General features: G+C 42.5%; 1 protein-coding gene across 1 annotated transcript in view; it reads left to right on the top strand.

The window, feature by feature from the left end:
- The window catches only part of LOC143986767 (uncharacterized), a 126,891-nt gene that overhangs the window by 44,303 nt on the left and 56,736 nt on the right, over nucleotides 1-25,852 (top strand). The window contains exons 11-13 of the mRNA XM_077485172.1: nucleotides 51-1,140; nucleotides 6,751-6,849; nucleotides 9,880-9,965. Of these exons, the coding sequence (XP_077341298.1) occupies nucleotides 51-1,140; nucleotides 6,751-6,849; nucleotides 9,880-9,965 (1,275 nt within the window). The remainder of the gene's footprint in view (nucleotides 1-50; nucleotides 1,141-6,750; nucleotides 6,850-9,879; nucleotides 9,966-25,852) is intronic.

Here is a 25,852-nt window from a genome sequence, read left to right as displayed (position 1 = left end):
GGGAACGGCGGTTAATTTTTTGGGAAATATAAGCATACCAACACTATCAGTAGAAGATTCTATGACAATGGAGGCCCCAATAACCATTGATGAACTCCGTAAAGTGGTGGCGGAGATGCCCAATCTAAAATCACCAGGACCTGATGGGATCCCCATTGAGGTTTATAAGAAATATGGGGAGGTCTTGTTGCCAGAATTGCTGGAGGCATTGACCCAGGCTTTGGTGGTGGGGATGCTACCTCCCTCAATGTTGGAGGCTAACATAGTGGTTCTCCCCAAGGAAGGGAAAGACCCTATGGATCCTGCTTCGTATCGTCCGATTTCTCTGCTATGCACTGACATAAAGATACTAGCGAAAATACTGGCAACACGCTTAAAAAAGTTCATTCATATGCTTATCCATCCTGACCAGTCGGGATTTATCCCGAACAGGTCTACCAGTATTAATATACGTAGAGCCCAGTTGAATGTCCAGATCCCGGTAGATGATGGAGGCCCCAGGGCAATATTAGCCCTGGATGCAGCCAAGGCTTTTGATTGTCTTGAGTGGGAATATTTGTTTGAGGTACTTGTTAGATTCGGGTTTGGGCCAACCTTTATTAAATGGATAAAAATGCTTTATACTAACCCAAGCGCCAAAATAAAAATTAACAATGAGTATTCTGATGCGTTTCAACTGGAACGAGGTACAAGGCAGGGTTGTCCCCTTTCCCCTGTACTTTTCGTTCTGGCAATGGAGCCCTTGGCTATAGCTATTAGGGCTAATCCAGACATTCGGGGATTTAGGAGAGGCCAGATAGAGGAAAAGATCGCATTATTTGCCGACGATATTCTGCTTTTCCTGGGAGAAGCTCAAGCTTCGCTAAAAGCGGCTATGAAAATGATCAGGGAATTTGGCCAAGTATCTGGATTGACTATCAATTGGGATAAATCTGCACTACTCCCCATAGACACGGGGGCCACCAATGTAACACGAGATACCTTTAATTTGAAGGTGGTAGAGAAATTTAAATACTTGGGGGTTTGGGTAGCAAGGGATGTAAATGGGTATCTGGAAGATAACTTAGCCCCTCTACTGGCGAAAGCTCAAAGACAAGGCGGATATTTGGAGCCGCCTCCCCATATCGATGGCGGGACGTTGTAATTTGGTCAAGATGGTTTGGCTCCCCCAAATTCTATATTTTCTCCATAACTCGCCGATATGGATTGGCTCGAGGTGGTTTAAGAAAATAGAATCTCTGTTTAGAGATTTAATATGGAGAAAGGGGTCGCCTAGGATTAGTCTACGGTCGTTGCAGCTACCGTTAGAGGATGGAGGGATGGCGGTTCCACATCCTAGGCTCTACTATTTAGCGGCACAGATGCAGCACCTAGCAGGAGCACGAATATTATGTGAGGGTATGCCTCGCCATAGCTTATTAATGTTAGGATGCCCCCACACCACACTTATTGAGGCCCTCGAGGCAAACTCGTTTGGTATAAGTTGCCCGACAATCAACCAGATTGTTAAACTCTGGAAAACAGCTAAGGTTATACTAGGATACCAGGGGGTAACTGTATTGGCCCCTAGATGGAATCATGGTCGAAGTAGCTAAAGTCGAAAGATGCAGAGAATGGGTAAACCAAGGTAATAACCAATTAATCCAAATATTCCAAGGTTCAGAAATTAAATCATTTAATAGCTTAAAATTGGAGTTATCGCTGTCGAACCGTGCGTTTTATAAATATCTCCAGGTCAAGCATGCAGTCCAGTCACAATTTGGACCTCAAAAGGTTCAATGGATTCAGATGCCTGCATTAGCAGAAATTATGTCCCAGGACACGCTTAAGGGACTGATTTCCTATACGTATGCCAGATTAGGGGATAAAATGTTGGATTATGAAGTCTTGATCAAAAGTAGGAAAAAATGGGAGAACGATGTAGGTCCTCTGTCCAATTCCGACTGGGATCGGATAATCGACTATGGCACTAGAGTCTCGATCTCCCCTTCCCAGAAAGCTTCCCACCTTTTTTTTTTCTATCGGGTGTATCATACCCCTAGGAAAATGTTTAAACTAGGTTGGAGAAACAACGATCACTGTCCTAGATGTGGCATGACTGGCGATTTCATCCACATGTTCTGGAGGTGCCCGAAGTTATTTAGGTACTGGACGCAGGTTATAGACCAGCTCAACAGAATTTTTAATTTAACACTGAAAGCAACGGTCAGGACTTGTCTCCTGACTATACCTGAGGATTCTACAATTCCCAACGTTACTAAAATACCAGTGATTAGATGTCTCTTCCAAGCAAGGAAGTTAATTGCTCAACAATGGCATTCACATTCAGGCCCATCAGTTGAAACTTGGTTGGCAAATATAAAAATGACAATTGGCAATGAAAGGGTTTTCTTCATTAAACAGGGTAATAACAAGAAGTTTATGAGCCTATGGGGGTCCAGTCTGGGGAAGTTGAGTATTCTACCATAGGTAGTCGGGCTCCAGCTTCCGCACGGAAAGCTGATTTTTCCCTACGAGTGTCCGGTGTTTCTTCCCCTCTGGCTGGGATTTTTTTTCTCTTTTTCTTCCCAGGAAGGGTGGGCCCTTTTTTCCTTTTTCTAGGTCTCCCCTGCTGGACTCTCCAGGACTGTTTTTACCAACCTGACAATGATACTGGTATAGAATTTGAGAGAGGAGGGAGAAGACTATATTGAAATTGAGTGTACAAGGGGATCCTGTGGGGATTGAGGGGGGGGGGGGGGGGGTAGGGGAGAAAATTTTAATTTAGGTATGGGACACCAGGGGAATAGGTATAGCTATGATATATACTTCGAGAACACCAGGGATAGGGAGGTGTCTCACTATTTTGTTCATTTATCCTATTTGTTTGTATTTATTAAATATTAGGAAATTTTTTTATGTGATCACAAGGAACTTTTGTAAAAATTTATGAAATTAAATAAGCCACAATGATGTGAAATTATGAACGAGACACTAATGAGCGGCAAGCTGAATCTAGTCTCCGGTATAAAAATACTGATGTGAAAAAAAAAAAAAAGTTTGGCTACCGAATCCAAACCCCATTAAAATGTTTGGGTGCAGAATCTTTGAATTAAGCAATGGCTATTTTCTGGGCTAATAGCAAGTGGTTGTCAAATAAAGGGCATGTTGAGCTGTGTAGTGCCCTGGGGATATATAAAAAATAATCATCATTTAGCATTAAAAAAACACATTTCCTTTAAATTACATGCATGGGGGGGTGCCTCAAAGCTGTACTTGATTTGACTGAACATTGCTATTCTTGTTCAATATTTGTATTGAAAATGTTTCCATCAATATAAAAAAACAATGTAGTAATAAATATCCCCAACCGGGAGCCAACATGGCCCTTCAGTAGGGTTTATCAAAAATAAAATTTAAGAAGATAACAGAGTGTTAATGTAACAACAAATTTATAACACATATCAATGCTACCTAATCCCCTGAAGGGTTGTTATAAACCATTGATTAGAGCAAATGAGTGACAATAAATTCTTTGTTTGCCATAGGATAATAAGATTGAGCAGGGGTCGGCAGAGTATCAATATCTGATTTTGTTCCAGAGGGATCAAGGGAGAACACGCAAGCCACCCCAACAGGGATCTAGCTGTGAACTGTACGTGTCCCCCTGCTCCCCCTGGATATTTCGGTTCTGCCCTCCGCCCCCTCCCTGCCCCTCCATTTTAATGAATTAAATAAATGTATGGGCTGCCTAAGTGATGTAGTTAATAATAGATGACTATTGATCAAATGGCATGCAAAATAATGTTGTTATAATATTGTTATAATAAGTAATAAGCGAAGAGAGTAATAAAAAAAAAAAAAAGAGAAAGAATAAGTGCATCTGTGATGTGATTATCAAAAAGGAGCGGAGGAGGAAATCAATTACTTGAAGCAATCGTTGGGGGAAGTTAAGGTAAGTGGCCCGGATATAGGGGAACCTTGATATAGCAAGCCCAAGGATCCCAAGTCGCTTCAAACTTGGGCACCCTGTCTAATAATTTTGCAGTGATTTGTTCTTGGGTCATAATCCAAGTAATTTTCCGCTTGGCGACTATCAAAGAAACCTTGTTTGTTTTCCACACCCTTGCAACAGTAAGTTTTGCTCCTAGAAGCATAAAACAAATAAGATTATTGGTGTGTTTGGGAACACCTTCTATTCTAAAGTTCTGTAGTCCAATAGTAGGAGTTTGTGGAATTCCAATGCCTGTAACTTTCTGTGCCATGTGGAAAAATCTGTTCCAGAAGCCTCTTATACGTGGGCAAGTCCATCAAATATGGTGCATAGTACCCACCTGCTTACAATACTGAAAACATAGAGGTGAGGCATCAAGAAAAATCTTAGCAAGCCTGGAGGGGACATAATACCAACATGTGAAAACTTTAATATTTGCCTCTATTAGATTTATGTTGAGTATTCCCTTACAAGAATTCTGGAAGAGACTGTGCCATTTATTTAGCTCCCATAACAAACCCAAGTCAGTCTTCCATGCCTGAGCATATGGAGGCAAGCTGTGTTTACTCGCCAATAAGGCGTAGATCAGCGAGATACCACCCCTCTGATCTGCGAGTGTACCACACCACTGTTCATAGGCTGTTGGTTTTGGGGGGAATGGATTTATCTGTCCATAAAGTGTTTAAAAATGTCTTAATTTGGTTAAATCTAGAATTCTCTGAATTTGGCATTTCCAGTTTGTTAATACATTCAGTCAGCGTGAGAGGGCCCAATGCTGTTAAGAATTGTTCTATTCTAAACATGCCCATATTTAACCACCACTGGAAAGCTGTTGTGTTCAATCCTGGAACAAAGTCTTGATTATGAAACGGTCTCAGGGAAGAAGAACCCAACGAATTCTGTTTATGGAGTGTGTCGCAAAGTACCATCGAGTGAGAAAGTGTCGGGGCCATTATTGGGGGTCTCTGTTTCTGGGGGGCACCATATCAAAAAATAAATTGTGTGGAGTGGTACCGCCTGACTCTTCATGTCTGGTTTTGGTCCCTTAGAATATATTGAGGAAATTTGTGCCAATTGAGCTGCCTGGTAGTACCACCATAGATTTGGAAGACCTAATCCTCATTGCATTTTGGGACAAAAAAAAATCTCCCTTGATAAACGGTGTCCCTTCTTTCCCCAGACAAAGTGGATAATGCGTGATTGGAATTTGTTCAGGAAATGTTTGGGTATAGGGATGGGCAGTGAACGGAAAAGGTATAAAATACGAGGCATCAGGGTCATCTTAATCGCATTGACCCTACCCAGCCAGGATAGACCACAGACCAAGCCCTGAGGTCCTCCTCCAGTTTTTTGAAAATGTGGGGGTATTTTGCAGCAAAGAGTTTGTCTACCCTACTGGGAAGTTTGATTCCCAGGTAAGGTATAGAATCCATGGCCCAAGTGAAGGGAAAATGTTGTTTAAGTTGATCTAGCTGGTGTTCTGGGACTGAAATGTTGAGAGCCATAGATTTAGATAGAGTAACCTTGAGACCTGAGAGGGCACCAAAGTCCTTGAGCGTACTTAATAAATTGGGTGTGGATATTAATAGGGATGTAACAAAGAGGAGCATGTCATCCGCAAACAGAGCACACTTATGTTCCTGGGATCCGCATAGAACTCCTTTAATATTTGGATTTGATCTAATGGCTATAGCCAGTGATTCAATCCAGTGATAGCAATCACGAATATGAGCGGAGACAGTGGGCAACCCTGTCTTGTACCTCTATGTATACTAAATCCTTCAGAGTAGTGTCCCATGAGGCGTATTTGTGCGCTCGGGGAGGAATAAAGAGATTGTATAATGCCTAAAAAGTTGGGGCCAAAATCATACTTACCTAAAACATCAAATAGATAAGGCCAGGATACCTTGTCGAAAGCTTTCTGAAGGTCTATAGATGCCAGGAAACCTTTTTGTGGGGTCTTTCCATCCCAGTTGGAATACAGTAGTGAGCTGATATTTATGGCCCTTGTGACCTGGTCCGGACCCTGTCTCCCTGGAATAAAACCTGCTTGATCCTTATGTATATATTTTGCTATAAACTCCGACATTCTATTCGCTAAGACTTTGGTCATGATCTTGATATCATTATTGATGAGAAAGATGGGGCGTTAATTGCCCACATCACTTCCATCTTTCCCGGGATTAGGGATGACTGAGATAAAGGCTTTATTCAAGTCTCCATCTATCGGGTTAAAAAAGGTGTGAGGTAGGGGGCCAATGTGGTGCCAAATTTTTTATAATAGCCGCTGGAGAAAACATCTGGGCCTGGTGCTGAACCAAGTCTCAAAGATTATTTATTACCCCTAGAACTTCATCCGTGGTGAACGGACCATCCATGATATCCCTATGCTCATCTGATAATTTGGGGAGTATTAGATTGTGAAGAAAGGAATTTTGTTTGTTAGCTATTGGTGATTTATGGTCCCGATAGAGTTTGGAGTAATATGCTTGGAAGGTATCCATAATACGGTTTGGGTTTTGCGTTGGGTCCCCTGTGGTAGTCTTAATTTTAGGAAGAACCAGGGTTCGAGGCCTGGGCCTTAGTTTTGCTGCTAGTCTGGAACCAATTTTGTTGGACTGGTAATAAAATTTTGCCCCTGACCAGCGGAGAAATTTCTTGGCATACGTGGTGAGGATCAGATTAAGTTGAATTTTAACTGCCTCAAGGGTTTTTAAAGAGATAGGTGTAGGGTTGCGTTTATGTGCTTTGCTCAATTCTTTAAATTCCCTATTCAGTCAAACTATTTCCGCTTTACGTTCTGTTTTTAATCGAGATGATAAATTGGATAAGTGTGCCCCTCATAACAGATTTGTGTGCTGTCCAGAGTGTGGACGGTGAGATATCCATAAAATAGTCAAGTAACGATTTTTCGAGTATGGAGCAGTGAGCCGGATCGTTCAGGATGGATTCATTGAGACGCCACTTAAAGGGTCTTTTGGGATCCCCTGCATATTGTATGGATAGAGACACCATGGAGTGGTCCGAAAGTGGGGTGTCTTTGATCTTAGAGGAGGTCGTTAAGGAGATTGAAGAGGCCCTTACAAAGATGTGGTCTATCCTGGCAAAGGTCTGGTGTGGGGCCGAAAAATGGGTGAAATCTTTTATATGGGGGTTCAGTTCCCTCCATATGTCAATTAAATGATGGTTATTCAATAATTGAGCGACTTTCAAGCTTTGTTCTGGTGGGCGTTTAGTAGAAGCTGAGCTCCCTCTGGATTTATCCATAACTAGATCAAAAGGTAAATTGGTGTCTCCCCCCATGATGATAGCCCCCTGTAAGTGTGGTTCAAGCTTGGATAACATATTATTGAAAAACATTCCCTGGCCTTTATTGGGTGCATAATATGATACCAAAGTATATGTCCTTCCATTAATAGTCCCTTCCGGGTATCTAATAATCTTTGTCAAGGTAAAGCGAGAAACATATAGCTACCCCTTTAGTCTTATTTTTGGCGTTAGCCAGGTAAAATTGTGGGAACCGGTGGGGAAGGAAGGTGGGAGTATATGACGCGGGAAAGTGTGTTTCCTGAAGGAGGATAATGTCCGCCCTCATGGAGTGGTACTCTTGAAATAATTTTCTCAGTTTAACCGGGGAGTTCAACCCTTGGACATTATGGAAAAATTAGAGAAAGGAACGAGTTGTGTAGTGGTGGGTCAATCACGGATCAGAGGGGTGGAAAAGCACTATGGTGGAAAACATCTTACCCAAGCCAGGAGGGTGTCCTGGCAATTTATTACATGGAGGTGAGGACCCGAACATCAGGGATCCACTACCATGAAAGTCGGGCTCCTCCACCAACTCAAGAAGGACAGTATTCAGATGCTTAGAGAATAGAGTAGAGGGAAAAAGAAGAGAAAGGAGAAACAACATAAAGAAAATGGTCATTACATTACAGTTAATAGTGAACCAAAGAGTTGAGTGAGGACCAATCTTGTCCCCACTCCCCTCGTGTCCGGGAGGGTAAAAATTTTCCTCTTCCCAGATATAACCTGTAGTCCCTGCAAGGAGAATCTCATCCTTACAGTGACTATGAGAGGCGCATTGTAACCGTTCCGGCCAATCAGCCATAAAATGCGTATTAAGTGTAGGGCAACACAGAGCCCCATAGGCAAACCTTATATTTGAGAAAAGAAAAAAATAAATATAATTTTTATTTAAAAAAAATAAATAAAATAAAGGGAGGTACCCTTTCCCCAAGGAATCCGTGGTTACAATGGGGGGTCTCTGAAACGTGGAAACCTCCATCTTGTAAGCTCCCACCTCCCCAAGGTCCAAGCAGGGATTATCTGCATGAGTCCCTTAGTGTTTTCCTGAGGAACTCTATGAAAAAAAAAGAGAATAAGTTAATAAAAAATTAATAAAAAAAGGGGGGATCGAATTTTTAAATATCGCAGTTACCTGTGTGGGTTCAAGTTTCCTGTGAGAAAAAGTTTCCCTCTCCAAGGTGAGAGATAGTGTGTGTTTATATGATTCCAGCACATAGTAGGAGGGTGCACTTAAGGATTTAAAGTAGCACACAAGACGCAGGGCCTTAATTGGCCAAATATACTTCTTAGTATCACAATAGCATATTAAATATTTTTTGGTACATAACAACAGCAGCAATTTCACGGCACAAAGGAATTTAAATAATTTTGAGTTAAATATATTGCTCTATTTAAAGGTATAGCGCCAATTCTACCCAACTTATTTTCATACCCAAATAGGTCCAACCCGATTGGGTGGACATATTAGGTAGAGGCAGCTCTTACCCATTACAATAATCCATAGCGCAATCTCACTTTTTTTCCTCTATTCAAGTTTCCTGTGAGTCTGGACTTCAAAGTTGAGAAAGGAATGTTCCAATGCATTTTCAAAAGCGTATAGAGAAAGCGGGAATAATAAGCATGTCGTATATATTCCTAAAGGGGTGAATAAAAAAAGAAAATTTTTAAAAATGGAGGGTAAGTAATCAATGGGAACATGTCCAACTCCTCTACAAGATAGAACGTATTAAGGGAGACAGAGCTATTAAGTCAGGTTGGACTACCCGCAGTGGGGTATGCGTTGCAAACCTGGGGAGACATGAAAGTGAGTGCTAGGATTCAATCCGGTGGTGTCAGCAGACAAAATAAATTGTAGCAGGAGGAGAGTTTTCATCTTGGAGTCCGATAATCTTTTGATCGTTTGGACTGTTGTTTTTGCCAGGTTGGGAGCGTTGGACTGGATGGTGAGGTGCTTCTCGTGTCCGCAGGTTGTGTGAACTCCTGTGTGATGGTACCCAGGCAAGTCAGCAGATGTTCCCCTTCATCAAACGTAGAGAAGCCATAGGATTTATTCTGGAAAGAGAAGGTTAGGCGCAGAGGAAATGCCCATCTGTACCTGATATTTCTTTGTATAAGAGCCTGGAGCAGAGGTTTTAGGGCCCGCCGTTTCTGGATTATGTAAGGTGACAGGTCAGCAAAGATCTGGATTGGTTGGCCCTGCAATAGGATTTTTTCTGCTGCCCTGGAAGCTTTCATGACTCCCTCCTTAACCGCATAAAAATGGGGCTTCACAATGATATCTCTGGGCAGACCATCTTTGTGGAGCGCTTGTAGGGCCCTGTGAGCTCTGTCTACTTCCATCCTGTGTTCCGAAATATCAGGTAACAGATCTTTAAGTAGGGACCTGACTCCTGCGGGGACATCTGTAACTGTTTCTGGGAGACCCCAGATTCTAAAGTTAGACCTTCTGGACCTATTCTCGAGGTCATCAATTTTATATAGGGCCGATTCCAATTGATCCTGGAGATCCTGAATTCTAGCGGTGTTCTGTTTAATTCTGCCAGTTGCCTGGTCTGACTTTTTTCAATTACCTCAATCCTTGCTCCCAACTGTTGTAGATCAGCTTGTATGGATGAGGTAATTTGGGTTGCTGTCTGGCCTAAGCCTGTGGAGAGCATAGCAGAAAAAGCAGACAACAGGGCTGGTAAATCTATTGCAGTGTGAGGAAAACATTGTGGCATTATAGAGCCTGTGTTAGGGGGTGATGATAGGAAGTCTCTCATGGGGATCCTGTGTAAGTCACTCAGGGCTCTGTGTATGACTCTGTGGGATACTGGTTATTTGAGAACAGGAGTTTATTACTCACTGTTCCCGGGTCTGGTCTCTGCTCCTTTAATGGTGCTGGTCCTGTGTTCTGGTCAGCAATTGACTCCTCTTCTTCCCCCTGTGCAGAATGAGAGGATAGCGCGGTATCCATCCTGAGTAACTGAGGTGGCTGTGTGGCGGCTCCCAGCTTACTGAAATAAGTTTCTCCTCACTGGTTCTCCGCTGACTGAAAGTATTTTTCCTAACTGAAACAATGTCTAATATTATATATTAAAATGTTCCCCTTTAAGTCCCAGACCAGTGGGTGTTATTACTGGTTCATTTGGGGTACTCTGTCGGCTGTGGCTGAGGGTTAACGGCCAGAACGGCACGGAGCTCTCGGGCTATGCAGCCATCCTAGAGAGCCTCACGCATGTGCCTTAACATTGCCATTCTTATGGACATTATCAGTGACACTGTGTTGTGGTATAACATAAATTGTATGTGTAGTTATACAGTTTACTTTAAACATATTCACTGGCTTACATACTTTATAGCCACAGCAACACAAAATAATTGGTTTCCACTCAAGAAAAAATATTAATTAGGTTGGATTTTCAAAGACAGTGTTATTTTGTGTAGCAGTGATAGACCATAATTGAGTGCTGGAAGTAGTAGAAAGAATCTAGCTGAAGTTTATACAGTACTTTGAAAAAAATAAAGCTAATGCTTCATACTAATTGCCAAACAATGTCAAAACAAATCATATAGAATCATTTGTGATCACCTTTTTTCCATACTACATTGGGTTGACATTTTGTTAAATGTACACAATACAGAGTGCGCTAAAAACAAAACAAAACCACAAACCTAAATTTCAGATATTAGGCAGTTGTTAAAAAAAATATATATAAATACAGTGCCGTGTTTCAGAGGCAAACAGCCAAACATATGGCACAGTGTCTGGAGAGTATTTAGGCAGTTTGTTTGGGGCCAAGGGCAGCAATGTAAGCAAAAGAGATATGTTAATATTTTTCAAGGAGAACAGAGTATGATATTTCAAACACAGAACTCATAATATATACTGCGCAGGCATTTGTACTTTGCCACTATGTTAGAGGAGATGAAGTATATTTTATTGTGAAATAAACCTAATTTTATTATGTGACAACTATTATGCCATGTTATGAGAGCAGGCAGATTTCATCTAGAATAAAAAAATACAGTAGCAGTGTCTTTTTTTTTCTGAAACTGAAGACCAAAAAATTTGTGCAAATTTTCAGTTCACTTTTTCGAGACTTCTTGACAGACTGCTATTTCAGAGGGAGTAAGCAGGTACATTTCCTGTATAAAAAAATCAGTTATCTATTTTTATAAAACTGAAGACTGAAAATTGTACTGATTTGAAGCACCCATTTTTAGCCTTTATTGCATAGATAGCAATTTTTGAGGGGGAGACGAAGCAGGTTGCATCTTTCTTTGTGAGACTGAAGGTGGTAAAAGGTTACATATTTGCATCACAGCTATTAGGCCTTTTGAGCCAGGCCACAATTTCAGATTAAGGGCCAGTTCACACCACATGTAGTCCAGTGCGTTTTTTCTGCATTAAAAATGCATGGATAGTAGGTCATATGGTTTTCAATGGCATGGTTCACACCAGTGTGGTCAGTTTCAGTGTGTTCCAGAAAAAAAAGTAGAACATGCTGCATTTTTTCTGCACTGAACTGTACTGGAGCACGGTAAAACAAATCGAAACACACCAAAACTCACCAAAAATGCACTGGAACACGCATGTCCTTATTTAAGGTGAAGAAAAGAGGGAGGAAAAAAAAAGCATTGGAATGCATTAAAATGCATCAAAACTGCATATGCAGAAAAGCATCCGGACTGCGTTTCTATGGTGTGAACTGGCCCTAATTGAGCAGGCATTTTACATTCATAAATTATAAATTTGTATTATTTTGTTTGAAATTGGAAATTATTGAGTATTTGTGGGCAAGCCACAATTAGAACAATTGAGTTTGCATATTTCACCTATAAATTAGGCCCCTTTCACGTGCGTATTTCGTCCATCCGTTTTTTGATGAAATACGGACATACATGCATCCCTATGGGATAGCGGGTGTCAGCGGATGAACATCCACTGACACCCGATATCATCCGTCTCCGCTATGGTCCGATTCTGCAGATGGAGGAAAATCCTATTTTTCTATCCGTCTGTAGAGCGGATCGGGTAAACGCGCTCATTCGATCCCCCCTAGAGGGGAGCGGAGATCTGACAGGGTGGTCCCTGCACAGTGATCCCCGCTGAGCAAGCAGATGTTCACGGTGCGGATCATCATGGATCCGTCTTGTGTGAAAGGGGCCTTAGATGTTTTGTTTTTACTGAAAAGATAAACATTGTTCAGATTTGCAACACATCTTTGAGGCCCTGATTGGATAGGCTGGAATTTATGAGGGAGAGTGTAAGCAGATTGCATTTTTAAATAAAAAAAAAATAAAAATCAGGTTCTGTTTTCAAGACTGAAGGACAAATATCATAGATTTCCTGCAGAGCGTTTGATCCTTTTCTGACAGATTGCCATTTCTGAGGGAGTAAGAAACAAAATTACAGTTGGAAATAAGAAATTGTTAGGAGTTTTTTTTTCAGCCCTAAGGAAGATGGTACATTTTAACAGAATAGCACCACAAATGTTCGCTCTTTTTCTGAAGAAAGTTGTTTTTGTTTGCTTATTTTGAGAGACCAATAAAGGACTATTCACTTTTACAAGCAGATGTGACTATGTGTCCTCTATGACCACCAGCACACAGGAGAGAGAAGGGAGCACTGACAGCAGAAGGGCCATTGAGGCCAATGGGTAACTTCACCACTCCAGGTTTGCCTAATCATTAGTGGAGCACTCCCTTCTCTTCCCTGCAGCTGACACAGGGAATCACATGACTGGACTGGACCAGGCTGAAAATAGGAAAGTATATACAGTATCTCACAAAAGTGAGTACACCCCTCGCATTTTTGTAAATATTTTATTATATATATATATATTTTTTTTTTTATGTGACAACACTGAAGAAATTACACTTTGCTACAATGTAAGTGTACAGCTTGTATTTGCTGTTCCCTCAAAATAACTCAACACACAGCCGTTACTTTCTAAACTGCAGGCAACAAAAGTGAGTACACCCCATAAGGGAAAATGTCCAAATTGGGCCCAAAGTGTCAATATTTTTAAAAATGCCTGCGCATGCGCAGTACGGAAGACCACGCCAGCTGATTTCCCGATCAGATGGCGTGACGTTACCATACCCTATGCACACATAGTAAGAGGCAATTCTAGATGGGAGATACCATTTGACGGACATAATTAAAATCTATGCAAACAGCGAGGGAGACAGTATTCGATCGAACATTGGCAGCACTCATGCAGACCATGACACTCGCACCACCATGCTTGACTGTAGGCAAGACACACTTGTCTTTGTACTCCTCACCTGGTTGCCGCCACATGATTGACACCATCTGAACCAAATAAGTGTATCTTTGTCTCATCAGACCACAGGACATGGTTCCAGTAATCCATGTTCTTAATCTGCTTGTCTTCAGCAAACTGTTTGCAGGCTTTCTTGTGCATCATCTTTAGAAGAGGATTCCTTCTAGGATGACAGCGATGCAGACCAATTTGATGCAGTGTGCAGCGTATTTACACTGTTTTAAAATCTGTACACTCACTACTTTACATTGTAGCAAATTGTAATTTCTTCAGTGTTGTCATACGAAAAGATATAATAAAATATTTACAAAAATGTGAGGGGTGTACTCCCTTTTGTGAGATACTGTACATCTTTCAGGTTAGTTAGCATAGGTGTTAGGAGGGGGAGGATTAGTTTTAAGGATAGTTAGATGTAAGCTGGAATTCCACTTCAAGTTGTGAAAAATGTTCAAAGTTGACACTTGCAGGCTGTTTACTATCCTCTGTCTCTTCATAGTGCTGAAGATCTCCAGTCCTCCCACAGCTTGCATTGCTTGATATGTTCAGATCTCTAAACCCTTTTCCCCAGATGGAACAGGTATCTTTCCTGAAAAGATCTGTAGCTTCCTGTACTTGTAGTTGACAGGCAGAATGCGATTCTTAACAGCATGTTCAACTAATATTTTCACATCAATGGAAAAGGAGACAGGAGACATTTCTGGGTCTAATATGAAGTTTGTAGAAGCCTCTTCGGGGTTAAGAGTAGGGATGAGCTTCGTGTTCGAGTCGAACGTACGTTCGACTCGAACATTGGCTGTTCGGGCGTTCGGCGAATTCCGAACGTTTGGGCCGTTCGCGTCAAAATTCGAGTGGCGCGCGCGCGGACCACAATGCACTGCGGTGGCGCAGTGCATTGCTGCCCCATGATTGGCCAAGCATGCACTGTGACCCCGCATGCTTGGCCAATCGCAGCGCCAGCAGCGAGGAGAGCCATGATTGGCCACAGGCATCCTGCCTGTGGCCAATCATAGCTCAGGCTGTGTAGTGCACGCCCCACACTATATAAGGCCGCCTTTGAGGCGGCCTCGTGTAGTGTGTTAGCATCTGAAGCAGTGGGTGTTCTGTGTACCTTCAACACAGTACACACCGATCGTTTTTGGCTGATTTCCTATCTTGCTGCTGTGTAGTGGTTGTTGTCTGTGCCCTGACCGCAGTATACACCACTATATTCACCTCACCTATATAGCTATTGATCTAGCTTTAACCACTTAACAACCGCCCATTGCCGATTAACGGCTTCAGGGCGGTTGTTTAACTCTGAGAGGCCGTTAATTAACGGCCTCCCAGAATTCTGCTCTCGCGCGCCCCCTGGGGCGCGCACTCGAGAGCATCGTGACCGCCGGGTCCACAGGACCCGGCGCATCACGGATCACGGTAAACGGCCGCTCGTCGCGGCCGTTTACCACGTGATCGCTCCGTCAAATGACGGAGTGATCACTTGTAAACAAACCGGCGTCATGTTATGACGCCGGTTCCTCCCTCCCCTCTCTGTACCGATCGGTACAGCGGAGGGGAAAGAGATCGGTGTCAGCAGCGATGTGGGCTGCATCTGCAGTGCCCACATCGCTGCTCACCGAATTTAACCCCTCAATTCCCTGCCAATACTCTGCAATACCAGTGCATACTCTGCAGTACCCTGCCATTACTCTGCAGTACCCCGCCATTACTCTGCAGTACCCTGGCATTACTCTGCAGTGCAGTACCCTGGCATTACTCTGCAGTACCCCCATTACTCTGCAGTACCCTGCCATTACTCTGCAGTACCCCCCATTACTCTGCAGTACCCCCCAATACTCTGCAGTACCCCCCAATACTCTGCAGTACCCGCCATTACTCTGCAGTACCCCGCCATTACTCTGCAGTGCAGTACCCTGCTATTACTCTGCAGTACCCTGCCATTACTCTGCAGTACCCCCCATTACTCTGCAGTAACCCCCATTACTCTGCAGTACCCTGCCATTACTCTGGAGTACCCCCCAATACTCTGCAATACCCTGCCATAAATTGCCATACCCAGCCATACTCGGAGATACCCAGCCATACTCGGTGATACCCTGAAATACCCAGCCATAGACGCCCCCCACCCCTCACTGCCCTCCGGTGCTTCTACCAACTCGCCAGTATGATCAAAGCCAGAATCTTTTTTTTATTTTTTATTTCAGGCTTCCCAGCCTAGAGGTGAGATGTGGGGTCATATTGACCCCCAGATTTCACTGTAAAGAGGACCTGTCACCCCATATTCCTATTACAAGGGATGTTTACATTCCTTGTAATAGGAATAAAAGTGATCAAAAATATATTTTTGGGGAAAAAAATGTCAAACTAAAATAAATAAAGTAAAATGAACAATAAAAAAAAAAAAAAAAATTAAAGCGCCCATGTCCCCATGTGCTCGCATGCAGAAGCGAACGCATGCGTAAGCCCCGCCCACATATGAAAACGGTGTTCAAACCACACATGTGAGGTATCGCCGAGAACGTTAGAGCGAGAGCAATAATTCTAGTCCTAGACCTCCTCTGCAACTCAAAACATGTAACCAGTAAAAAAAAATTTAAAGCGTCGCCTATGGGGATTTTTTAAATAGCGACGTTTGGCGCCATTCCACGGGCATGTGCAATTTTGAAGAGTGACATGTTTGATATCTATTTACTCAGCATAACTTCATCTTTCACTTTATGCAAACATTGGGCTAACTTTACTGTTTTTTTTGTTTGTTTTTTAAGCACAAAACTGTTTTTTTCCCCCAAAAAACGCATTTGAAAAATTGCTGTGCAAATACCGTGTGAGATAAAAATTTGCAATGACCACCATTGTATTCTCCAGGGTCTTTGCTAAAAAAAAATATATATATAATGTTTTGGGGTTCTCTGTAATTTTCTAGCAAATAAATGATGATTTTTACATGTAGGAGAGAAATGTCAGAATTGGCCTGGGTGCTCCAGAAAGCCTGATGGCGCTCCCTGCATGTTGGGCCTCTGTATGTGGCCACGCTGTGTAAAAGTCTCACACATGTGGTATCGCCGTACTCGGGAGTAATAGCAGAATGTGTTTTGGGGTGTAATTTGTGGTATGCATATGCTGTGTGTGTGAAATAACCTGATAATATGACAATTTTGTGGGGAAAAAAAAAAGGAAATAGGCCGTCAGTACTTCAGGTGTGATCAATTTTCAGATATTGGCACCATAGCTTGTGGACTCTATAACTTTCACAAAGACCAAATAATATCCACCAATTTGTACTTATTTTTACCAAAGATATGTAGTAGTATGAATTTTGGCCAAAATTTATGAAGAAAAAATTACTAATCTGCTAAATTTTATAACAGAAACGAAGAAAAATTCATTTTTTCGCAGAATTTTCGGTCTTTTTTCTTTTATAGCACAAAAAATAAAAAACTGAGAGGTGATTAAATACCACCAAAAGAAAGCTCTATTTGTGTGAAAAAAGGACAAACATTTCCTATAGGTCCAGTGTTGCATGACTGAGTAATTGTCATTCAAAATGTGAGGGCACCGAAAGCTGAAAATTGGTCTGGTTATTAAGGGTGTTTAAGTGCCCAGTGGTCAAGTGGTTAATAATAGAGCTTGCAGTCAGTAGTGTTAGGAGATAGTGCGTGCTGTCTGCGTGCTCTGTACCCAGTACATACCGCTATAATATAGGGCAGGCCCCTACTTTCAAACATCCAACTTACAAATATCTCCTACTTGCAAACGCAAGGAGACAGCAGCAAGTGAGATGAAAAAAGATGGACGACAAAACAAATTATACAGGGGTGATAACCCTTCCCTATGTTTTCCAAAAAGCTTAAAAATAGTTTTTTGGACTGGAGCTACACTTTAAAAATGTACCGGTTGAAAATTACAAACAGATTAAACTTAACACAACAAACCTACACAGTCCCTGTCTTGTTTGCACCGCCTGTATACTGCTGTTCTGAGTATATAGGGCCTGGGGGCCACACGCATTTCCTTTTTTTAATATGGGTACAGGGTTCCCCTTAATATGCGTACAAGACCCAAATAGGCTGGTAATGGGCAGGGAGGGCTACCCAGGCCATTTTTCTGAATGATTTTCAACCATATTGCAGGAACCAGATATAACATTAAAACCGCAAGCAGTTTTAAATGGTGTTATTTCTGTTTAATGTCATTTTGTGCAGGGACTGTTCTAAACACAGGAAACACGTGGCACTTCACAGGCATACTACAGACACCCCCCAGGCACCATATTTAAAGGAATATTTCACCTTTTTTTTTCACTTTAATCGTCATTAAAATCAGTGCTCCCGCCAAAACGGCCGTTTTTAAAACTTTTTTTGCAGTGACCCATGTCCCCTGAGGCAGGAGGCAGGTCCCCAAACCCTTTTTAGGACACTATCTTGCATATTAGCCGTTAAAATTAGCACTTTCCATTTCGAACGTTCGAGTCCCATAGACTTCAATGGGGTTCTAACGTTCGTAACGAACGCGGGGGTCGTTCGCAAGTTCTGGTGCGAACCGAACCGGGGGGTGTTCGGCTCATCCCTAGTTAAGAGCTTGCTGGCCTATATTCTCTGGGTTGCTAGTGGGCTGCCATAGTTAGATGACCATGAGGTCCAACTAATCTATCAACTGTTAATTTGACAAATGACGATGAGGTAGTAGGTTGGTCTCTATTCCTGGCTATGAGTCTGTTTGTATGTCTAAGCCCTTGTACACACGGTCAGACATTCCGATGGACAATGTCCGATAGGACCGTGTTGTCGGATAATCCGACAGTGTGTGGACTCCATCGAGCTGTTTCCATCGGAGTATCCGACGGACCAAGTTTTCCAGCTGGGCTATAAAATTTTCTGACAACATGATCCGATCGGACTTTGTGTAGAGAATTCCGATCGGACAAAGTGCCACGCATGCTCAGATCAAATTCCTAGACCAAAGCTATTGGCTACTAGCCTGAACGCAGTCCCATCCTAACCAAATAACGTCATCACGTTAAGGATGATCGGATTTTCTGACAACTTTGTCCGACTGTGTGTATGCAACAGTTTCGGACAAAATCCGACAGATTTGGTTGTCGGAATGTCCGACAGTGTGTACAAGGGCTAAGATGACTACTTGGTGATCTGTCACTAATGCTGCTTTGCATTTCTGATTCTTGGACCAAGCTATCACCAGAGATGTCCATCACCACACTTAATTCTGCTATTTCATTCTTTCAACCACTTGGCATAAATAATGAAGTGCAGGTTGGCAACTTAAAGTGATACTGAACACACACTGTTCAATTTTCATTATCCCTTCTCTTTCTGTATGTAGATGATTAAGCTATAATTATTTGAATTTAAAAAACATCTAAGTACCGTATTTATCGGCGTATAACACGCACAGGAGTATAACACGCACATTCATTTTAAGGGGGAAGTTTCAGGAAAAAAATTAAATTTGAAATAAGGAACTTTGAAGCAAAATAAAGGTCAGTGCCCATCTGCAGCCTCACCATTGCAATCAATGCAGCCTCACCATTGCCATCATTGCAGCCTGATCGATGCCCATCTGCAGCCCTGAGGGGACAGGGAGGGGGACGGGATGAGTGCCGACAGATTACATACAATGTGAATCTCCTAAGATAGACAGAACAGTGGTCCAATGGTAGCCCAGGAGACGGGACTTCCTATTACAGAGGCTGCCAAGTAAACAGGAGATTCTCACTGTATGTAATCTGACAGCGCTCGTCCTGCCCCCCTCCCTGTCCCCTCCGAGGCAAATAAAATTGTATTATTGGCGTATAAAACGCACACACTATTTGCCCCCAATTTTCATGGTGAAAAGGTGAGTGTTATACGCCAATTAATACAGTACTGTCTTTCCTGATTGATATACAGCTGTTGCATAACCCAGATCTTAGATCTTTCCCAGTCTGTCTGAGGGAAACAGCGGCAGAAAGAGCTTCTAGTCCTCTGCTGCTGGTCACATTCAAAAGATAAAACAAAAAATGTCTCTGGAAAACAAGGTAAAAGTAAATAAATAATATCAATAAAGTTTTAAATTGTCATACAAATATAAATTTAAAATACAATCTTTATTATTTTTGGCAATAATGTTGTGTGAGCTGAGTTCTGCCAGTCCCAGGCTGTGTTATGCCTCTCCACCCTTTGTCTTGGAATAACAGGGAGGTGAAGTCTACATTAATCAAGATGTAATATCCCTCCACCATTGTGATTAGCTGATTAGTGGGCATAGAGGAGGAGGAAGGAAGAGAGAGTGGGCTGTAATTTACTACTGTGTACCGTATGTACCCACATTTATGACTCTATAGTCACATGGGTTTCTCAGATTTGATAGGGAGAAAATGCTCAGTGTAAAAAATACACTGAAAATTGAGCATGTGCACTAGCTTCCAACACTGCTCTGCACAGTACCCAACTGCAGTGGGGACATGGACAGGAGGGAGAGACAGAGAACAACAGGATTAACCAAGTTTTTTTTGCACAATATAGAAATGAATCTCATAGTGACTGAGTGAGTATGAACAACATTTAATACAGCATGTATTGATAGTTTTTAATGATGTGTGTTTAATGATAGTTAATTCAGTGACATGGGGAAAAGGGACAGAAGAAATCCCAGATGAGCACCCACTTGTAGCACTACTACGCCACTAGATTGTTTGGGTCCCTCTGTTCTGCAGCAGCGATGACCCTGTGCCACCAAGCAACCGTCAACGCACCTGAAATTGTTTCAATTAGCTTTTTTTAATAGATGAAAACCCTTTATAAGGAAATTGGATAGGCAGTACAACAGAACAATGTCAACTATCTGATGGGGCGCTTATCCAACTGTTCTCACTCAATGCAGTGAGAAGTCTCACTGTAGCTCAATCCCTGAGCCTCACACTCACTGTTGCATTGGGTCCTCCAATAGGGTGGTGGGAGCAAATCCACAGCCATGGCAGTGCCAATTTGATTGCTTTTTGGCCTTATTGCTGAGGGCAGGCTAGGCTGTGCTAGCAGCCAGCCAGTGTCTATTTCTGTGCCCTGCTCTTCCTGAGCTATACATCAGCAGGTAGAGACAAGCTGAGCAGAGAACAGTGCAACCTTTTGCCGGGTGGCTCAAGGGGGCCACTGACAGTCGGTGCCACATTCATATAAATACATTATTTGTATCTTGATTGTGTGTTCCTTTTAGAGAAGTATTTTGTTTTTGTGTGTTCGGCCTCTTGCACTGCTGGTCATCATATAAACTCTTGGCAAGCTGTGGACATGGTTAGACTCTCTTGTTTTTTATGTTCTTTAGCATGCATGCAAATTAAAAAAATAATAAGTCACAGTTTACCTTGTTGTGAGTTCATATGAAAGGTTTTAGGTATGTTTGTACAGCTCTCACAGGACTTGTTGCTTGCAAACCATTGCATAATGTTTTTGACTTTTTCAATATATGTGGGCAAGGCTTCCCTGGATTGAGGGCTGTTGCACTATATTTGAATGCACTTCAAAGGGTAATATTTATTACTACAGTTGAAGACCAACTGAGAACAAGGATTACACTACAATCCTAATATGAAAGGTAAGAATCCAATCATAAATATGGCATTTAGTTTGTATGGTGTTAGAATTATTGATGAGTGGTTTATTTGGGGTGCAAAATTGTTGGGCAGAGAATTAGAATTAGAGAGCTTTTGAATAAAATAAATAAATAACACGTGGCTAATGTTTTATAAATGTGCATTACACAGGTAATTCAATATAAAAGGGGCCACCACTGATAAAAAAAAAAAACCGCCATAAGCAGTTATTGATTGGTTTGCGTAAAAGTAGGTGTTTACAAAATAGAGGATAGTTTTATGACATTTTTATTAATATTTTTTTTTTTACTAGTAATGGCAGCAATCAGCGATTTTTATTGTGACTACGACATTATGGCGGACACATCGGACATTTTTGACCCATTTTTGGGACCATTGTCATTTATACAGCAATCAGTGCTATACAAATGCACTGATTCCTGTGTAAATGACACTGGCAGTGAAGAGGTTAACCACTAGGTGGCAGTGTAGGGGTTAAGTGAGCCTTAGGGAGTGCTTCTAACTGTGGGGGGCTGGGCTGTGTATGACACATCAATGATCTCTGCTCCGATCACAGGGAGCAGGGAGCAGTGACACTGTCACTAGGCAGAACGGGGAGATAGTTGTTTACATTAGCATCTCCCAGTTCTTCCTCCCCGTGAGACGATCGTGGGTATCCCCATGTTGAGCGAGTCTGTGGGACCTGCGATCGAACTCATGGAAGTCCCGGCCGGTGTGTGCACGCACGTGATGGCGCGGCGGCAAATTTAAAGGGACATACCTGTGTGCCCATATGCCTGTCCGTGCCATTCTGCGATGTACTGTACATCGGCGTGCGCCAGTCAGGAAGTGGTTCATTGCTGACCACCTTCTTCAAACTTAGTTTCCTATCTGTCCATTTGGCTTCAATAATTAGGGTCTCTGATAATGTGGATTATAATCAAAGCGAAAAGGGAGAACTGCTAAAAATACCACTGGATCAATATGAGAGCCACACAACTAACATGTTCACAGGGAGAGGTCAGAAACTGCAACCTCTAGATTTATTTTTTCACTGTAGTTTTTTATTTTTAGCCAGCTTTTTAAAAGCATCCTTCACCTTTAGTTTCAGAGTACGGAACAAACATCTTAAAGTGACACTAAACAATATCCTTATTTTCGACAGTTAATTCATACCCATCCACCACGTAATGACCCTGTAATCTATTGTTCATAAAATAGTTTCTTACCGTGTTTCTTGTAACATCTTCTTTAATCGGTTCCCGACCGCCTCACACAGATATACTGCAGCAGAATGGCTCCCCTGGGCGAAATCCCATACTCGTACATCATTAACTTTTTCAGGCACCAGAGGGCACGCGCGCATGCCTGCTGCGCAGCGGGGAACCTGATGCCCGTGGCTGGCATTCACAATCGCCGTCGGCCATGCGCGATTGTGTGTACGAGCGCCAGCACAGGGATTTGTGTGTGTAATCCCTGTGCTGTCAGGGAAGAGGAAACATATCATTTGTTCCTACTAAGTTGGAAAAATTATATGTCTCCTTTCCTAGTCACTCCTATCCCCCCACAGTTAGAACACACATTTAACCCCTTGATCGCCCCTTCCCTGCCAGTGACATTTACACAGTAATCAGTGCATTTTTATTGCACTCATCACTGTATAACTGTGAATGGTCCTAAAAAAGTGTCAAGTGTGCAATCTGTCCGTCGCAGTACCGCTAAAAATCACCACCATTACTAGTAAAATAAAAAACAAAAAATGTAGCGCTTAAAATAGAAAACACCTCGTGAAGAAAAGTGTTATTATAACACACAAAAAATATAAATGTAATAAATAGCGTAGCCAAGCTACACCAAATAAAGGCAAGTGCACTTAGTATAACTACACAAGTGTAAAAAAGTCTTTGTGACTCGTGACATGAAAAAACAAAAAAAGTTCAAATAATGGATGTATCAAGTGGCCTGGGACTATACCAAGACCCTACATAAAAAAAAGAAGACAATAGTCTCTATAATCCTAGATGATCACTTCACGGTAGAGAGTAGTCAGGATCTGTTGCAATGCCACACGTCAAAATACCCCAGAGGTGAAGACAGCAGCTGGATGTCACCTTTCATACAGATACCACGTTATAAACAGGAAAGGTAATGGATACGCTTACCTGAAGGTGTGGACCCACACACCTTGGTGGTGAGTCATTCAGACATCAGATTGCGATAGACAGCAATTCCTCCATCCAGGTGATGTAAACCTCAGCTATGCCAATACAGCATCCAATCCGGGACGCTTTTTCGGCTCCAAGGTTGTAAAAAGGACAATCACATCCCAAATAGGTACGTAAAAAATGCAAACAAAAAAAGAGGGAAGAAAACAAAAAGCCTCTTCATAGAGCAGATTAATCCGATAGGAAATGTTTTATTAAAACAAATTAAAAAAAACAAGATACATGTATGTACAAACCCTCAATGAAGAAGGGTACAAAAATACAGATATCAATAAAAAAAGCGTAGAAAGTCTGCAGGCTACGTACCCGACATGTTTCGCAATAAACTTGCTTCAACTGGGGCAAATAAAATAAATAAATAAATGCCATAAATCTTTTCCATAGTTTGGTTTGTGCAAAAGTTATAGCATCTACAATCAGTATAGGCTTATTGCAATTTTTGTCCCAAAAATATGTAGAAGAATATATATTGGCCTAAACTGATGAAGAAATTTCTTTTTTTTTTTCTTTTTTTTTTTTTTTTAGATGTTGGGGATATTTATTATAGAAAAAGTAAAAAATAGTTTGTTTTTGTTTTCAAAATTGTCACTCTTTTTTTGTTTATAGCGCAAAAAAAACAAAAACGTAGAGGTGATCAAGTACCACCAAAAGAAAGCTCTATTTATGGGAAAAAAAGGACGCAAATTTTGTTTGGCTACAGCATTGCATGGCCGTGCAATTGTAAAAGTGACGCAGTGCCAAATTGTAAAAAAGTGCTCTGGTCAGGAGGGGGTAAAATCTTCCGGGGCTGAAATGATTAAGCTCCCAAACCTGTCTTTTTCCACTTGACCTTTGTTTGGAATGAGCAGTACACATTAGTTGCCCTCATGTGCACTGCTCTATGTACACTACTTATCCCAAAGTCCTTAGTCTACCTTGGGAGTCAGAAAGAGAGGGTGGCTATGCTCTTAATTATAGTGGGACCATGGAGAACAAACGTAGCCACCCTCTAACAGGAAGTCAGATCACAGCAGCAATAGAAGGGATTTAAAGAGGAGCTGCACAAAAAAAAAAAATATTAAAAGCCAGCAGCTACTAATATTGCAGCTGCTGACTTTTAATAATATCACACTTACCTGTCCCAGGTTCCAGCGATGTCGGCGGCAGATGACAAGCGATCGCTTGTCTCGCTGCAGCCACCGCCGCCATCCTCTGTCAGGGAATCGGGAAGTGAAGCAAGAGGGCTTCACTGCCCGGTTCCCTACTGCGCATGCGCGAGTCGCGCTGCGCTGGTTCCCCGCTGTGTCTCTGGGAACTGTGTGTTTCCCAGAACACATCGGGGGGGCGGAGCCATGCGGCGGTGGGCGGAGCCATGCGGCGGTCTGGCCGGAAGTGGGTGCAGTTACCTGGATTATCCAGGTAACTGCACCCCCCTCCCCCCCGAAAGGTGCCGATTGTGGCACCGGAGGGGGGGAGGGATAATACTAGCGGAACTTCCCCTTTAGGGTGAAGAACCGCTTTAAGTTAAGTTAAAGTATTACTAAACACATGACATTTGTATTGTCTGACACTTCCACCCCCCCACCTTTTGCCCCATACCCCCATCCATCACCCCCCTTTCCTCCAAAACCCCCTCACCCCATTAAACCAGACCAGACTACGTTTGGAGTAAAGGACCAAAGGCCTTGATTTATTAACCAAAATATAGATATAAAATATAAACTTTTAATAAATAACTTTTAATAATAATAACTTGTAAACTTTTTCTTTAACACTGGAACATGGGTCATTAGCATATCCAAGACCCTACTGGTCACTGCACCATATATTTGACCTCTTGACCTCCAGACGGCATCCCCTGTCTCGGAGGCTAAACCCAAACCAATGCAGTGACCTACCCCCTTTCTCCTCCGGTTACCCCCTTGTAACCAGGAAGTACATCAACAACCATCCCCATCCCCATGGATGGGTACAACCTAATTACCACCTGCACCACTTACCCTTCTAAACTGACCCCCAAACAACCAGCCACAGCTCGAAAGGTGGTAAAGCCTTACCCTTTCGAGCACCGCCACAAGCACAGTTCCCTCTGAATCCCCTCCTGCAGGCCCAAAGCCCACAAGTCTGTCCCCACCTCATTCAAATGAACCCCGTCACTCCTCAAGTACCTCCATGTCTCGAACTCCAATTCCCGGTGCCTGATTGCCAATCCCCCATTCCTAACAAAAAACCTGCTCACCTCCTTGTTGACCTTAACCCGGGCCCTGTCCACCTTCTTGTCAGACTGCGCCCACCTCCACGACATCCTGCTGACCATATCTGACCATATCAAGACCATGCCCGGGCAGGCAGCCTTCAACCGAAGCCTGTCGCACTTAATGTCACGTATGAGGTCCCTCATGGACCTGACCCCCATGTCATTGCCCCCCACATGTAGGATCAACACATCAGGCGGCCGGTCCAGGCGAGCAAACCTATGGACCTCACCCAGTACCCTGTTCCACCGCATGCC

Source organism: Lithobates pipiens, unplaced genomic scaffold (assembly GCF_037356315.1).
Source record: "Lithobates pipiens isolate NorthernLeopardFrog02 unplaced genomic scaffold, aLitPip1_a1.2 Scaffold_18, whole genome shotgun sequence".
NCBI lineage: Eukaryota > Metazoa > Chordata > Amphibia > Anura > Ranidae > Lithobates > Lithobates pipiens.
The sequence above is the reverse complement of the archived record's forward strand: the minus strand, read 5'-3'. Positions and strand labels throughout refer to the sequence as shown.